Source organism: Acomys minous (genome assembly GCF_964271855.1).
Source record: "Acomys minous genome assembly, chromosome: 13".
Classification (NCBI taxonomy): Eukaryota; Metazoa; Chordata; class Mammalia; order Rodentia; family Muridae; genus Acomys; species Acomys minous.
This window is the reverse complement of record NC_140495.1, coordinates 16,061,240-16,078,318: the sequence shown is the minus strand read 5'-3', so window position 1 is coordinate 16,078,318 and position 17,079 is coordinate 16,061,240. Positions and strand designations below refer to the sequence as shown.

General features: G+C 38.0%; 1 protein-coding gene across 6 annotated transcripts in view; it reads right to left on the bottom strand.

Annotated features, from left to right (window-relative positions):
• The window catches only part of DOCK3 (dedicator of cytokinesis 3), a 336,530-nt gene that overhangs the window by 211,474 nt on the left and 107,977 nt on the right, over positions 1-17,079 (bottom strand). For all 6 annotated transcript variants that reach the window (XM_084752557.1, XM_084752558.1, XM_084752559.1 and 3 more), the window contains exon 5: positions 1,820-1,916. In XM_084752557.1, the coding sequence (XP_084608683.1) occupies positions 1,820-1,916 (97 nt within the window). The remainder of the gene's footprint in view (positions 1-1,819; positions 1,917-17,079) is intronic.

The following is a 17,079-nucleotide window of genomic DNA, read 5'->3' as shown; positions in this document are numbered from 1 at the left end:
TATAAACTCATTTGAAACCACACACAGAATTATCTTTTTCCTTTTCCCAAAACAAACAATCGTGGCTTCCCATTATACCTAAAGCTAAAGGACCACAGAGATTGACAGACAAGATACCTATATCCCACTGGAAAATACTTACGTTTTACTTCAGGTATTCAAATAGATGCATATTTATGCAACCTTGCTTTATATTGTTCTAATGGTTAATGATGAGGAAAATATTCATGATATTACTGGCTATCTACATACACTTCTGAATGAAGTCTGTTATTTTTGCCCATTGTATAATTGAATAATTTTGTTATTTTTCATCTTAGAGAATGCTTTATATATTTTACATACATCTCTTTTTAGGGATATGTGATTTGTAAAGTTTTTTATAGTCTATAGTTTTATCTTTTCCATTTACTAGGTTGGTTCACAAGGCAAAACTCTTTAGGTTTTCCTGTCTAATCTGACCAGCTGTTCTTTGAGAAATATGCTTTTGCTACCCCTATCAAGTCCCTTTCCTTCTCTACTCTACCTTCTGGCACCTTCTGTCATATGGTTTATTTGTTCTGCCCAGGATTCTCTGTTTAATGCTATTATCAGCAAACAACAGCAACAATATTAGCAAGGATTCAAAGAAAAGGTAACTGAAAACATAGTTGGTAGGTGTGAAAATTAGCACAGCCAAAAAAAAAAAAAAAAAAAAAAAAACCAAAACCAAAATGTGCTTACTCCATCTTGACTAGGATTCAAACCTAAAATGGGTTGTATTTAAAGAATCTTGCTCAGAATTCAAATTCTGTTACTTATTTTTAGCATACAATTATTTGCACATCTTATCATTCTCTGTTCTCTAAGAGGTTTACTGTTTTTTGTTTACTGAGTTTAGTTATTCCTAAAAGACTAAGGTACTGAAAGTCTGGTTCCTTACAAGTGGATCCACTCATCGAGAGGTAAGAGGATCATGAGATGCTCTGATATAACTAATAGATTATCAACTGCCTGCAATCTGCCATTTTCTTCCACTATATTCTTTCTATCAGGAGGCATTATTATGCTCAGGCCCAGAAGCAATGGAGCGAAAGGGACCGTGAACCGCAACCCATGCTAAATCTTCCTTTATTGAAATCTTTCTTTATTCTTTTAAGTGTCTTGTCAGAGAGATAACAATTATCATAGGTTTCTAATAAAATTTTCAATTAATTTCTAGACTAACAAAGCATTACATATGATACATTCTTTAAGTAGTTGCAAAAAACCATTGATACAAGCTCTTGGCCTAAACCACTATTAAGATGATAAACAATAAAAATTAAGGAATTCCCAAGGTTTTTTTTTTCATTCAATAGACAAATGTTTATAAAACCATATAATGGAGCCGGGCGGTGGTGGCACACAGCTTCAATTCCTGCACTCAGGAGGCAGAGGCGGGCAGATCGCTGTTGAGTGTGAGGCCAGCCTGGTCTACAAAGCAAGTCCAGGACAGCCAAGGCTACACAGAGAAAACCTGTCTTGAAAAACCAACAAAACAAAACAAAACATATAGTGGACATGCAACTTATAAGATAGCTAAACATCATGGTTATGGAACTTACATTCTAATAATCAGATCAAGGTAAAGGTGCTGTATGTATTAATACATAAAAATGTGTTCTGTTCAGGTTCAAAAAATTTGGTTTGCTACATTTCAAGTGATAATCAGAACATTCATTTAGAAACTGGAAATATTTTAAAATTTCAAACTAAAGAATTGTCACCAAGCTAGACTTTCTTTTCACGTGATACAACAAAACTTTACTGTGCTAGTAAAGCATAATGAACTATTTACCACATAGAGTTGTTTCCACAGGCTGGCCCATTCTTGTAGAGTTGTTGTAACTTCAGTCACAATAGAATCTTCAAGTGGAACCACAGTTTCATACTGCCTAGAACCAAAATCACAACAGCCACATTATCTTTAATTCAAAAAAAAATCTTAGATGCCACTTGCTACATTTTTCAATGTTCTAAACTCAAATATTAAAATCATGAAAACATAATGAGAAACACAGCTAACTGTTCATGCAACTCTATATAGTGATAGCAAAGTTGATGTAAACATATTTGCTTTTGTTACACAACTTCCAATTGCTTGTAGAAAGGCTGCCTAGAAAACATTGGGAATCTTTTTGTTGTTGTTGTTTTTTAGCATAGTGTTAAAACATTAAGTTTGTTTCTTTTAGAAAAACCATAACATTGCAAAACTCTTTGCTTAGATAATTTTTTAGAATTACTTGTACCTTTAACATTTTCTGAAATGCAAATTATCTCATAGCATAGACCAAAAGTTCTGAACCAACTCATAGTCCCCAGGATACTGTCTGGTGACGGCATTCTTCTGACACCAGGTAGGTAAGAGTGGAGACTGTGACTCGGCATTCAAATGGGAAGACAATCTCCAAGGAATACATATGAAAGTTAAAATGATACAACTGATGTACTAGAATAACATGCTAATAACCAATACCAAACAAAGGATTTAGGAATGTCACGAAAAATAATTCAAAATGATTATCTTAAGAAGTCTCAATTAACTACAATGGAAAATAAGAGCTGGCCAGCAGGGCTTGGCAGTTGTGAGGATGATCCAGACTAATGCCATGAGAGTCTAGGGTGAAAGGGGAGGAGGCCCATTCACATGAGAGTGATGCACTACCCGGCTTACAGCCTGCTAGACTGAGGGCATTTTTTTACTAGACAAAGGATCTTCCCATTATATCTAAAGCTAAAGGACCACAGAGATTATACAATCCCCAACTAAAGGTTGTGGCAGGTGGCTTTAATAAATTAAAATCCAAACCACAAGATGTGCTTAGCTGCCATTTGAACAAATGACCTTAAGTAGAGATTAGGTTCCAAGTGGTCTTTTGCAGGGACTGTAACTTAACAATACTTGTTCATTCAGGACTTGCAGGGAAGGCCTAGATAAGTCAAGTATCAAATGAGCCAGTTAATTCAACTATAGATATATGTAGGCAATAAGGAAAGAGTCTGTTTTATTTCTCACTTTAGTTAAAAAACGTGACCTAGAATTTAAAAACAAAACAGAACATGCAAGTCAATGAAATAAGGGAGATGATATACAAGCAAATGAGAAACTCAGGGGTAGGGTGTGACTCAGCGGTAGACCAGCTTAGCATATCCATGGCCCGTGTTTGCTCTTCAACAAGCAAGAAAGGAAGGAAGAAAATGAAGCTAAGCTCTACAGGATATACAAAAGAGAAAGGAAAGAATATCATTAGTTCTCAAATTAAGAAGCCCTACAGTCAAATTGGAGAGATGGCCAAGCATTTGGGAGCACTGGCTACTCTTCTGGAGGACCAGATTCAATTGACAGCCCCTACATGGCAGCTCATACCTGTCTGAAACTCCAGTTCAAAAGGATCCGACACCCTCATACAGACATGCAGGCAGGCAAAACATCAATGTACATGAAATTAAAAAAAAAAAAAAACCCTAGAGCCCACCAAAATAAATCTGTTAGAACTAATGAACTGATTTGGTAAAATTGCAGAAGACAAAACATACTAGTACCATTATATATTAACACTTAACATTTTGAAAATTCCATTTACAATGACTGAGAATTTAACTTAGTGATAAGAGTGTTTTCATAGAGTGTGTGAGGTTCTGTGCCCAATACCACAAAAATTTGTATTTATAGCAGTATCAAAAATAAGAAAATATTTCATGAAAATACATTTCTAAATAAATACATATGAAACAGAGGCAAACATGCATTAAAGGTGTTGAAATTCTATATTCATACAAAACTTCAATCAAAACCTTACACGCGTTGGGAAGTGATATCAAATATCCAGAAAATAATAAATAATGACAAAGCTGTAGAGAAAACAGAGCCCTTTTATACTTGTTGGTAGAAATATAGTTATATTTATAGTTATATAAAATAGTTATAGCAATTATGAAAAACAATAAAGAGGTTCTTCAAAAAATTAAAAATGAATTACCATATGATCTGACAATTTAAGTTCTGAATATATATCCAAAGGAAATTAAATCATTATCTCAAAGAAATATTTACTCTTCTCAGTCCACTAACACAGACAGCTAAGATATAAAAATGTCTGTCAAGTAGCTAATGAGATAAATAGATGGCTCAGTCAGCAAGTGCTTGCCACACAGCATGACAACCTAAGTCTAGAACTCACTTAAAAAGCTGGATGTTCTTCCAACTCAGCATTGGGGAAGCAGAAACAGGTGGGTCAGGCCTTCAAGTCCTGCTGGTCTCAGTGACAGATCTTGTCTCAAAACAATAAGGCAGACAGCTCTTAAGGAGCAATACCAGAGGTTGATCTCTGGTCCTACTTTCACACATATGTGTATGCACTTGTATACAAACAAGCATTCCTCACCCACCCCAATGCACACACAGGTCAAGAGATGGAAAAAGAAAATGCAATGTACATACAATAACAGAATTTTACTCAGCCTTAAAAGTATGCTATGCTAACATTTGTGACAATATGCAGGACCTGGAAAATATTATGCTAAATAAAATAAGCCAAACACAGAAAGGCAAGGCAGACATATATGCTTATAGGATCTATAAAAGCCAAATTAACAGAAACAAGGAACAAACCTGGTTTACCAAGAGTAGAGAAATTGGGGTAAACCAGAGGTTATATATTTTCAGTTACAAGATGAGTAAACTCTGGAGACCTAATGGCTGCTACATGGTTACTACAACTGACAATAATACCTTACAAGCTTCAGCTTTGCTGAAGGATTTATGTATTCTCTTTCTCTAACCACACATAAATAATTTCACTATGAGAAGTGAAAAGAATATTAATTATCTTGATCCTTTCATAATCATTTCATAAGGTATAATTTAAATACACACAGTTACACATTAATAAAACTGCAAGAAAATGTCATTGATTTCACAGTTAAAGAATTATTAAAAGGAGAAAAAAATAATAAATCTACTTTTCCTGCCAGCACCCAAGTTAGCAAATCCCAGATTCAACATTAACAATCAATTCAACTACAACTGTAAAAGTTCTGAAATTAGAATGTTTTAAGTTGGTTTATTATTTTTAACCAGTATGACAACGTGATTTTTCTCAGATAAGAAAATCAACTTGCGTCCCATTTCATGAGAGAGATCCCACCCTGATGCTATTAATAATATTTTGCTATCCTTGCAGACAGGAGGCTAGCATAACTGTCATCTGAGTGGCTTCACCTAGCAGCTGATGAAAACAGAAGACGAGACCCACAGCCAAACATTAGGTGGAGCTCAGGGAATCATGTGGAAGAAGGGGAGAAAGGATAGAAAGAGTCAGAGAGGTCAATGACACCACAAGAAAACCTACAGAATCAATTAACCTGGGCCCATAGGGGCTCACAGAGACTGAAGCACCAACCAGAGAGTCTGCATGAGCTGGACCTAGGCCTCCTACGCATGTGTAACAGATACACAGCTTGGTCCTCATGTGGGACCTCTAACAGCAGGAGCAAGGGCTGTGTCCTCTCTGCTGCCTGCATTTGGATCTCTTTCCCCTAACTGGACAGCCTTGTCTTGCCTCAATAGAAGATGTGTCCAGTCCTACTACAACCTGATATGCCAAGGCGGGTTGATATTCGTGGGAGGTCTCTACTTCTCTGAGGAGGAAGAAAGGTCATAGGTGAAGGGAAGCTGAGAGGGAGAGAATGGATGTAAAGTAAACAAATAATAAAAAAAGGAAATCAGTGATAAATGTCATACTTGAAAAGACTATTGAATGAGACTATTTTTATTTTTTCAAGCTACTGAATAACTGGATGCAAATGACAATTTTAGAAGTTAATACTATAGTCTTAAGAGTGTGGCAGAGATAACTAGTGGATATAAAGAAATAATCAGGGAAATAACATTATTAATAACAAAACAAATATAAAAATGTGACAACTGCATAATACAAACTATCATGTTCTAAAATTGCTTTATATGAAAAGGTTTACTAAAAAGTTCTTAGAATATAAACATCTGTGGGGAGAGAGGGTGGGACGGGGAGGAGACTAGGGAGGGGACTACAATCAGGATGTAAAGCGAATAAATTAAAAATAAATTTATTTAAAAGGATAAACATCTGTGAAAGAACTGAAGTTGCTAAAAGAGGGTTAGGTTTGAAAGGCAAATGAGTATGAAGAGGGGCTCTGCACACTATGCTATGTTATAAAAAGAAACATGAAAACAACGAGAAACGCGTGTTAAAGAAGACTTGTACAAGGGACAGCAAAGTAATGATACATCTGAGATGGCAGATTATTGTCAATTGAAAGGTTAAGAGATTTAACCTTGACACTATAGCAAAATTAATACAGAAATGACACAGAGACAAATAGTAGGATGCAATTTGTTTGGAACTTCTTCTTGTTTTTATCTACTAAAATCATCAGCATTTGTGACTTAATTTTTTCTTATTTTAAAGTTACAAAAGTTCTAACACTGAAATCTATATTAATGTCAACCTACATTAATACTTCTCTTAAGCTATAATATATAATCAATGTAGTTAAGATTCAGAAATAGTATGTGTAAACATTATTACATAAACCAAATAGAATGATTTGTAACACTAAAAAAAAATCAAAATACACCAAATTACTACACTGAATCCAAAGGAACCCCAGGTTAAACAGATTTTGAGTTCATGAGAAATGGAAATTCGGCAATGAAACACTGTAACATTTCTGTTACATGGACATTATACAACGGAGATAAGCAAGCAGCTGGATGGTGGAAGGGGAAGAGCCTTTCAGAGAAAATGGTCAGAACACCAAGGAAAGCATACCATACCAAAGCTTTGGTCAGTTTCCAAAAAAGAGATGAAAAGGCAAAAAAAAAAAAAAAAAAAAAGAGGAAAAGGTTTATTTGGTTCTCAGACAGGCTTCACATTATATTCCAGGCTGAGCTGAAAATCATTATGTAGCCGGAACTGGTCTCAAGGAACTGCGAACTCTCTTGCCTTAGCCTCGTGAGTGCTGGGATCAACACAAGTCACTTCCTGCCATACACACTATCCTCACCCTCCTAGTTTTTCTCTGGTACCCTGAAACAGTACTCTGGGGTTTAGGGGACTTCTGGTTTTCCTTAACAAATGGCACAGTCAACAATATACCAAAAAGAAATACAATAAAGCACATCTTGGAGTGGGCACAGAAGAGAAAAATTACAGGCCCAAGATGTTTATGTAGTTTTAAGATGCCTCACTGTGTGATTCACATGAACCATCATGTTAAGTATGAGAATATCCTGAAAGCGGCAGAGGGTGGTGGTAGCTGGTTATTCATTGCACTACCCCTGTTCGATGATACCTCTAACAAAGATGTAGGTGCCCACCCACAGACTCACAGACTACCCAAAGAATTACAACTAAGGCTGGGCATGGAGGTGTATGCCTTTAATCCCAGCACTTGGGAGACAGGCAGACAGATGGCTGTGAGTTCAAGATCAGCCTGGCCTACAAAGTGAGTCCAGGATAGCCAAGGCTACACAGAGAGACCCTGTCTCAGAAAACAAAACAAAACAAAACAAAAAAGAATTAAAACTAAAAAGAGATACCAGCTTGGCACGGCTGACAGCATGGATGCCCTGACAAGAAAACTTGATCAAGTCAATAAGAAAATTTATGGTACGCAGGTCAGGCCATATCACTCTACCACCTATGAGGGCACAAGGACCTAATGTGAGCATCTGAACTATTATCTCTCGAGGAAGTTGGGATCCCCAGACAAAATGAGGCAAGAGAATAGGGGAGAGAATGAGTTCCAGAGAGCCTTAGGCATAGGCTGTCAAGTTACTATATGAACGAAGCAAGTAAGCAAAGAAGAAATCTGGAAATCTCCAGCTGAGGGTAACTAAATCCAGGTATCACAGGCAGAGGCAATCCACAGTGGCTGAAGGTGACCTTATGGCACATTATAATACTAAAACACACGCCCTGGTTGGAGATTTAGGACACTAATAAAACAGAAAATGCCTGAAGTTGTATGCGGAACTACATAAACAGAACATGTGACAGAAAGCCAATATCATGCAAATGACCTAAAGAGCAAATCTACTACTTGGCATTAAAAAACAAACAACAAAATCCTCATCCATGCTGCAGCAGGGCTCTTTGCTCTAGTGAATTTCCTCCCTCACCTTTCACAACTACTACAACTATGTCTCTGTACAACAAGAACCTAAAACCCACCAGGTGGTGGTGGCTCATGCCTTTAATCTCAGGCCTTGGAAGGCAGAAGTAGGCGCATCTCTGTGAGTTCAAGGCCAGTCTGGTCTAAAGAGTGAGTGCCAGGACACCAAGACACAGAGAAGCCTTATCTTGAAAAACAAACAAAAACCCTATAATCCCTCTGGATTGCATACTCTACACTGATATCAACCTGTGACACAACCAGAAAGAAAGATGTATGCCATTGCTCTCATAAATGCTGTACTCATTCGGGAGGCACCTGAGAGACGGCAATCCAAATTATAGGCATGGGTTGGAAATTAAACACCATTAAAGAGAGCCATTTCTGCTTCGGTTTCTATGGCAGAATAATCTAGTCATTAGCTGAGGTTAGAACTGTCCCTTGCCAGGTGTAAGTAAATGTTCATCCATCAAGGCACATTGTAAAATCATGCCTGCAAACATCTTATGACAGCCTACCATGGTAGCACACGCCTTTAATCCCAGCACTGGGGAGGAAGAGGCAGGTGGATCACTGTAAATTCAAGGCCAATCTGGTCTACAAAGTGAGTCCAGGATAGCCAAGGCTACACAGAGAACCCCTGTCTCAAAAAACAAAAACAAAAAAAACAAAAAATGCAAAAACATCCTATGACAACTTGCTGATAAAAACATAATTATTTCCAAAAAGCTGAGAGTTTTTTTAGTTTCTTCCCTCCCTTCACCTCCTCCAATCAATTTCCTGAGGCTCACAGGGATGGTAGATATGAGATAGGGAGGGGGCTGGCTAGGTACTTATTATTGTTTTGACTCTAAGGATTCAGTTCCCTGACCAAAGGCAGTGCAGTGCCAGGAGACACAGGCAGGAAGCATTATGCTGGATGTTTCTCAGAAGTAGCAATGGCAGTGTGCCCCCAGGCTGTGGCATATCTTACCCCTCCACTCCACCAAGAACTACTGCCTTCCTAGGCTTCCCTACACTACAGGAGCTTTGCTTACCTATCCCCACTCATCCTTGTCAGCACTTTTTGCTAATTGTGCTTCAGACTTCCCTACCACCATTTTGGATTACTAAATTTACTTACTTTTAGTTTGTTGGGACACTTTCTGCTCTTTCATAATAGAAAAAACCATCTCTAAGAGATTTACTTTCCAAGTAGTAAGATGCTTGCCTCAACATGAGATCTAGGAAACAGACTGATCATCTTGTACTTTTGCTGGGGAGAGTCTACAGCTGTGCATACAAGCAAACCTCTGTCTGATGAACCTAATAAACTGAGCCCGTAGAGGTCCTTAAAAGAGATCTTGTACAACTGGGGTAAAAAGAAATTACCTCAGATATGCTCGCAGCAACGGTTCCTACCCCAGTTCCAGGACAGTTACTGTGAACTATATGATCCCTAGGGACAATGCTAGAATTGGTTCAAATGCCAGGAGAGATTAGAAACCCCGGAGGGTTAGAGTTCAAATCAGGGTTTCTAAGCCTCTCCTAGGCCATTCTCAGTTCCTCAGAGACACTTAGCAGCATGATGGAACTGGGGAGACCCCAGTTTGTGAGGACTCTGCACAGGAGCGGTATTAATGCTTACATCCACTTCAAAGGTCCTCTCTTTCTCTTATCTCCAAAATACAATTGCTTCTAGTTCCTCCACTATAGTTTATCTTCAAGAAATGGGTAAGTCTAATCCTAAAGCAAAGTCTAAGAGTTTACTTAAACATTGTCTAGTCTCAATAAAAGATGTGTGATAGGAAAGTTTGGCTCAAAGTTGAAATGGGTCTAGTTAATCAGATTTCTTATACTCCTGAAATAAAACAAAGGCGCTAGGAAGAAGCAAAGAGACATCAGACATACTATTTGCTCAAAAATCCCCAAAAGGCACCTCCCAAGAAAACTGTTTTAAGAAATTTATCAGCTATGACAAGATTAGAGAGGTTATGTACACAGGAGAAAATCCTGCCCTTTTTTCTCCAGGGGCTAGCGAAGGGTTTGAGAATAATGTCAACTGCCTCAGCTAATCCTTTGCAGCTTTTCTTACTTACTGTACAGGAGAAGGTAATAATTAGCAAGCATGCATAACAAGTGCCACCTCCTCACTGTCTCTGCTTTCACCAACTTTCTTCTGACTTCTCAAACATAACACACATGCAACCTTTCTACTTTATTTTTACTAGACTTCCTATTTTGTTTTTACTAAGAATATATTTTTATTAAGTCAACTGTGTCCATGAGACACATTTGTTTCTGTGTGTCATTTTATATCTAAAACAACATGAAACAAAAAACCCAATGTGTAACTAGAATTCTTGAAATAACTGTTTTACAAAACCTATCTCGCTGCACTTTATACTTTTTAACTTATTGTAAACCAGAATTATCATTCTTGGCATATCTCATTAAAATGTATGTATGCATATATGTGAAGATAAAACTTTAGTATAATTTTTAAACTCTCAATTATGGCATAAAGGTACAGGAACCTATCTGCCTGTGTTCCCTTCTTTTGAAAAACAGGTTTTCCAACATTCTTATCTTAGCCAATTTGGGATTACAGAAAAAAAAAATGTCATTTTTAAACCAAGCTGTTGCTGCCTGCTCAGCTAGTCAGAGGTTTATTAAGGACAGTTACTTATCTCTATGCTGTGATACGCCTATGTACAGAGTAAAGCAGATAAGCCAAGGAAAGAAGATAAACGTTGAGTACAGGCAGAGCAGTGATACTTGTATCCTGTCTTCGGAAGAAGAAAAAAAATATATAAAGGACAGTAAATACGTTTTGCCTGTGTTTCAGCTATAACTTCCTGTGTTTTCATTGAAACATATTAAGAAAGAAATGTTTTCTAAAGGACAGAAAGAAGCCACCAAGTGCAAAAAGATATAGAAGGGCTATGGAATGGCGCACACACACACACACACACACACACACACACACACACACACACACACATTTTAATTTTTAAAATCTATACCAATGAAATAAAAATAACCCTTGTGAGTAACAACTAAGGCATTAAGTTGAGGAGTAGCTTCGCTAATCTACTTTTTGTTCTATCTTCCCTATATATTTCTATATTCCTCCTTCTTTCTTTTCAACCCCTATGTCCAAACCTAAGAATGGAAGATAAAGGAAAAGAGAGACATCCCTGCATCCAATCTTGTTTTCTCTTTAAATAAGACCAATAATAACTTATAACCTAAAACTACATATATAAAAAGTTATAGATATAAATGTATTTTGATAAAGAAGGTTAAAGAAGTAAGAAAATACCTTTAGGCAAGAAAGGACTTCAGGTCATTATGTCCTAAGTTAAGAATTATTTTAAAATGGAAATAGAAAAAAAATGAAGACAAGCCTAGAAAGCTTAAGCACATTGCAGAAGGTCTGAGTAATTCACAATAAGATCTAGAAACACCAAACTTAAAGAAGGATGGTATATAAATATGACTCAGTTATTGTTTTCCCTAAGGCAGGTATTACTACAAACTTAGTTCAGGCAGTATCTCCTCTAGACATTAGGAAGAAACCTCACAAGGAGGCAGTGGAATCCCAGATACTCCAAAGAAAACTTAATTTAATTTTTTTCATTTATTGTACATGTATATGTGTGTTGAAAGTGCACAGTCTATTACCACATGTAACTGAGTGCCCAAGAGTGGATGAGGCTAAAGGAGAGAGTTAAGTGTTGTGCTTTCACTCTCTGCATTACTCCTTTGGAACAGGGCCTCTTGTGAAGCCTGTATCTCACAGCCAACAAGCAAAGCAACCCTCCTATGTCTGCCCACCACAGCACTGGGATTACAGACTCACAAGACCACACCCAGATCTTCACTGGATGCTGGGATTTAACCTCAGGCCTTCATGTTTAGCAAGCATTTTTACTCAGTAAGTCAAGCCTTGCAAATAAACTTTTAAATTACGCTTTTGGTGATTTTAACAACAACAAAAAAGCAGAGATAGTCCCAAAAGCCCATGATAAGTAATTACAGACACAAGAACAGTCTTAACTGGTAGCGGTAGGCTCAATTTTCTTAGCAAATATATTTTATTACGAACTTATTAACCAAGTGTATATCACTTATAACCCGACTAACCTAAATGATAGGAAAAGGAGATTAAAGAATAGCAAAACTGTAAGGATATCAGTTCTGAGGAATGATTCTCCTGGCGTAATCAGCAGGATTTCTTGTGCTGGAACCTGGAGTAACCAGAACCTGGAACCTCAGCAGGAGCCCGGAGCCCAGAAAGAAGCCTTCCCTCAAGCGGTTCTCTCTAGGAGCCTCTCCAGGTGGAGCAATGAACAGCCAAAACTATCCCTCCCAAGACTCCAAAGGCCCCGCCTCCAGATTTGGGCTCCTTTATATATCTCCTCCCAGAGTCTGGTCACAGGATCTTTTCAGCTGGCAACAATCAAGCTCCCACACAAAGTGGTTTGCCTTCTAGTGGATTAACATCACCTGTTCTCCCACAACATCGTTCCCCATCCCACACTTGGGATCATAACAAAAACAGGTTCATCTCTTCTTCAGGTAGCCTTTAATGGACTACTGTGTTGCCTCAGAGAAGTTGCACAGCCCAACATAAGCTATGGGATAGTGATATTTAATCTAGTACCATGGACCACACCAACAACTCAAATGTCTCAGTACATCAATGATATTAAAACCTCTTTCTCCTCCAAATATACAGTCTTGTTTAGAAGCTTTCTAGGTCACCTGAGAGGAGAGGGGCCATGAATGTAAACACGGTCCAAATGACCTGGTTTGTTGGTAATATCTGGGGGGGGGGGTTGTCTGGTTGAATAAGATCCAAGTATTGCCACAGATGGTAAAAGACAAAGCACAACTTTTTCTTCTTCCTCACATGACCAAGTCAATATAGAATCTTGTGAGGCTACTAGGCTACTTGCAGGCTTTTGTCTCACATCTGGTTCAGATATTAAGGTCCCTTTAAAATATGAGTGGGAATGAAGTATAGTACGGGACTAGACAGAAGCTAGTAGTTAATCAGACACAGGCATTAGAGACATTTGCTATATCTCCTCCTGAAGAGGTAAAGGTGTACACAGACCAGAGTGGATTCAACTGTAGACTCTGACAAGGACAAATGGCCCCAAACAGCTTATATACTTCTGATGTTCTGACTAGGGTTCTGATCTTGGCTGTGAAAGGATCTCAAGGCTTAATATAGTCTACTGGAAAAAAAACAACTGTATTTCTGAAGACTTACTAGCCACAAACCAGTTAGCCTTCGTACTGGGTACTGATTATCTGAGGTATTGATGAAGTTCCCTACCTGGAATACAGATTCATAAACAATCTAGTACCACATAATTAAGTATCTTAATTAAATAGATACTGTATCTTAGACAATGATCTATAGCTAAGATCTGTTCTACTCATCCTCAAAAGGAAACACAGGAAAAGAACTGAATGACATAAAACAATGCAAGGTATGAGAAATCAAAAAAAGACAAAGGAAGCTCAAAAAAGAAAAGAAACAGAAATCTTTTTTAAAAGATTTATTTATTGTATATGAATGCTTTATCAGCAGAAGAGGGTATCAGATTACATTATAGATGGTTGTGAGCCACCATGTGGTTGCTGGGAATTGAACTCAGGACCTCTGTAAGAGCAGGTGGCGCTCTTAACCACTGAGCCATCTCTCCAGCCCAAGAAACAGAAATCTTAAAAATGAAAAATTTAAAATAACAAAAGCACTCAGCTAAATTTCTCTACTACTGACAAAGAGGTAGGGTGTGTGTGTGTGTGTGTGTGTGTGTGTGTGTGTGTGTGTGTGTGTGTGTGTGTGTGTGTGTGTGTGTCCATTGAATATATACAATATATGTATGGTTTTGTGTGTATTCATGCCTATGAAGGCAGGTAAGTACACATGTGGAGATCAGAAGGCAACCTGGCATGTCAGTCTTCACCTTCCCCCTCCAAAGGTCTCTTTGATGTTTTCTGGCCACATGATGGTTAATCTTCAGTCAACTAAAAACCCAAGTAGCTGAGCCCTGGACTCATTTTGTAGATGAGGCTGGCCCTGAACTCACAGCAATCTGCCTGCCTCTCCCTCCCAAACTGCTGAATCACAGGCATGTGCCATCTCACCCAGCTTGTGGAAAACTTTGTTGATTGGATCATTTGAGATGGAAAAACTCACCCTAGATCTGGGCAACACTTTCTAGTGGCATCCCACATAAAAGGACATGGAAGAAAGATGCTTTTGATGTTTGTCTGCTGGCCCTCATTTTTGCTGGCCAGTTCATCTATCTTGTTGCTTTGATATTCCTTTACTCATATCAGAATCTGCATCTTCAGGATTCCAACACAGACTGAATACAAGAAGGTCTCTAGGAATTCCCCAGGACTCCAGGACTAGACTGGGGCTGCTGAGACATCCAGTCTTTTGTTTGCTTTTTTTTTTTCACTTTTGTTTTCCTGAGATACGGGTTCTATGTATAGCTCCAGCTGCCCTAGAACTTGCTGTATAGACCAGGCCGGCCTTGAACTCAGAGACCCACCTACTTCTGCCACCCAAGTGCTGTGATTAAAGGCACGTGCTGCCTTTAATTAAAGGGTACCTCCACCACCATCTGGAGAGACACGCAGTCTTACGGACAGAACAACTACCAGATTCTTTGCCTTTCCCACAGAAAATGGCCGTTGTTGTATTACCTGGACCACAGACTGTAAGACACTCTAACAACTAGCATATATCTTTCTCATCATATCAATTCTGTTAAAAAACAAACAAACAAACCTAACTAACACATGCTATATATGACAGGCTAGCTGACCACAAGTTTCCAGAGACTCTCCCGTCTCCATTATCTCCTCTACCTGGGCACTGGGATTATAGATGCTGATGATGGATTTCCAGATTTTACATGAATTCTGAGTATTTTAATTCAGGTCCTCATGTTTATGTAACAAGTGTTATTACCACTACATTATTTCCTCAGCCTAGATATATTTTCATTTTGATAAATTTGTTATATTTCATTTATATAATTCCACAAGTTATATAAAATATTAAATGATAATACTCAGCAGTTTTGATACACAATGATTGCTTTTAAAGACCCCAAACAGAAACCCAAACTGTTAGTGAAAAGATAAGTTGTTTCAGGGAGAAAAAAAATTACTTAGAATTAGTTCCTTGTTAGCACCTACTGCATTTAAAAGTCTTTCTCTGGCAAAGTAACATAATCCATTAAAAGCATATTAATACCAAAAAAGTTCAGCTTTGCCATGGTGGCATAAAGACTTTTTACAGATGAAGACATCTGAGAGTCAATTGATAAAGGAAGAAGTTTTCTTTTCACTATGCAAAAATAGATCTTTTTTAAAAAATCATCGTTAATTTCCTGTTAGTAGGAGTTTTAGCCAAAAATTAATGCATCATAAGAGACAAGGCAATGCTTACACAATACACAGGATAAACATTTTGCAAACTTTCAAGTCTCCCACCTATTCTCAAAACCTATTTACCTTTCAGATGTCATCTGTGCTTCCACGCATCTCTGTTCCCCCACAGTCGTCTAAAAAGCCATTTATTTTCACAGAAGTGCCTCTCTGCCCCTTTGTTTCCTCTATTAAAATAGTATAATGAGCTCTCAAATCTCACTGCTGCTTTGGGTATTCATTTCTTCTATGACACTCTTGTGCACAAAACATTAAAAATAAACCACAGAACTTGGGAGGCACAGGCAGGTGGATCCTGTGAGTTCAAGGCCAGCCTTGTCTACAAAGTGAGTCCAGGACAGCCAAGGCTACACAGGGAAACCTGTCTCAAAAAAAAACAACAACAACATCAAAATTAAGACATATATTTCTTTTTTAAATATATTTTATTAATATATTCATATTACATCTCAATTGTTAGCCCATTCCTTGTATTCTCCCACTCCTCCCTCCCTCCCATTTTTCCCTTACTCCCCTCCCCTGTGACTGTGACTGAGGGGGACCTCCTCCCCCTGTATATGCTCATAGGGTATCAGGTCTCTTCTTGGAAGCCTGCTATCCTTCCTCTGAGTGCCACCAGGCCTCCCCATCCAGGGGACATGGTTAAATATGGGGCACCAGAGTTCGTGTGAAAGTCAGTCCCCACTTTCCACTCAACTGTGAAGAATGTCCTGTCTATTGGCTAGAGCTGGGTAGGGGTTTGAAGTTTACTGCATGTATTACCCTTGGCTGGTGCCATAGTTTGAGCAGGACCCCTGGGCCCAGATCTGCCCATCATAATGTTCTACTTGTAGGTTTCTAGGACCCTCTGGGTCCTTCTTTTTCCCCAGTTCTCCCTTACTTCTCTCACCTAGAGTCCCAATAGAAGACATATCTTTCAACAATAAACTGGAGTGCAAATAGTCTTAATTATCCAACTAAAATACACAGGCTTAGCAATTAGATTAAAACATAAAAACTCAATTGTGTCTACCTAAAAGATACTGATTTCACCTGCAAAGCCAGGATGAAAGGACAGAAAATTATATTCTAAGAAAATGGAATTTGAACTCAAACATTAGTTTACCCTTGTATTTACTTAAGCATGTTTCAAGCAAAACTTAGATGAGACAAAGAATGTCACTACATATTAACTAAAGAAATAAGTCATCAAGATAATATAAGGATTCTAAATAAATGTGCAGGGAACATCACTATGCCCAGTTTCATACATTTACACAATAGAATACTACTCAGCTATTAAAAACAAAGGCATCATGAAATCTGCAACCAAGTGGGTGGAACTAAAAAAGATCAGCCTGAGTGAGATAACCCAGACACAGAAAGACACACATGGTATGTACTCACCTATAAGTGCATATTAGCCATAAAAGTACAGGATAACCATGCTACAATTCA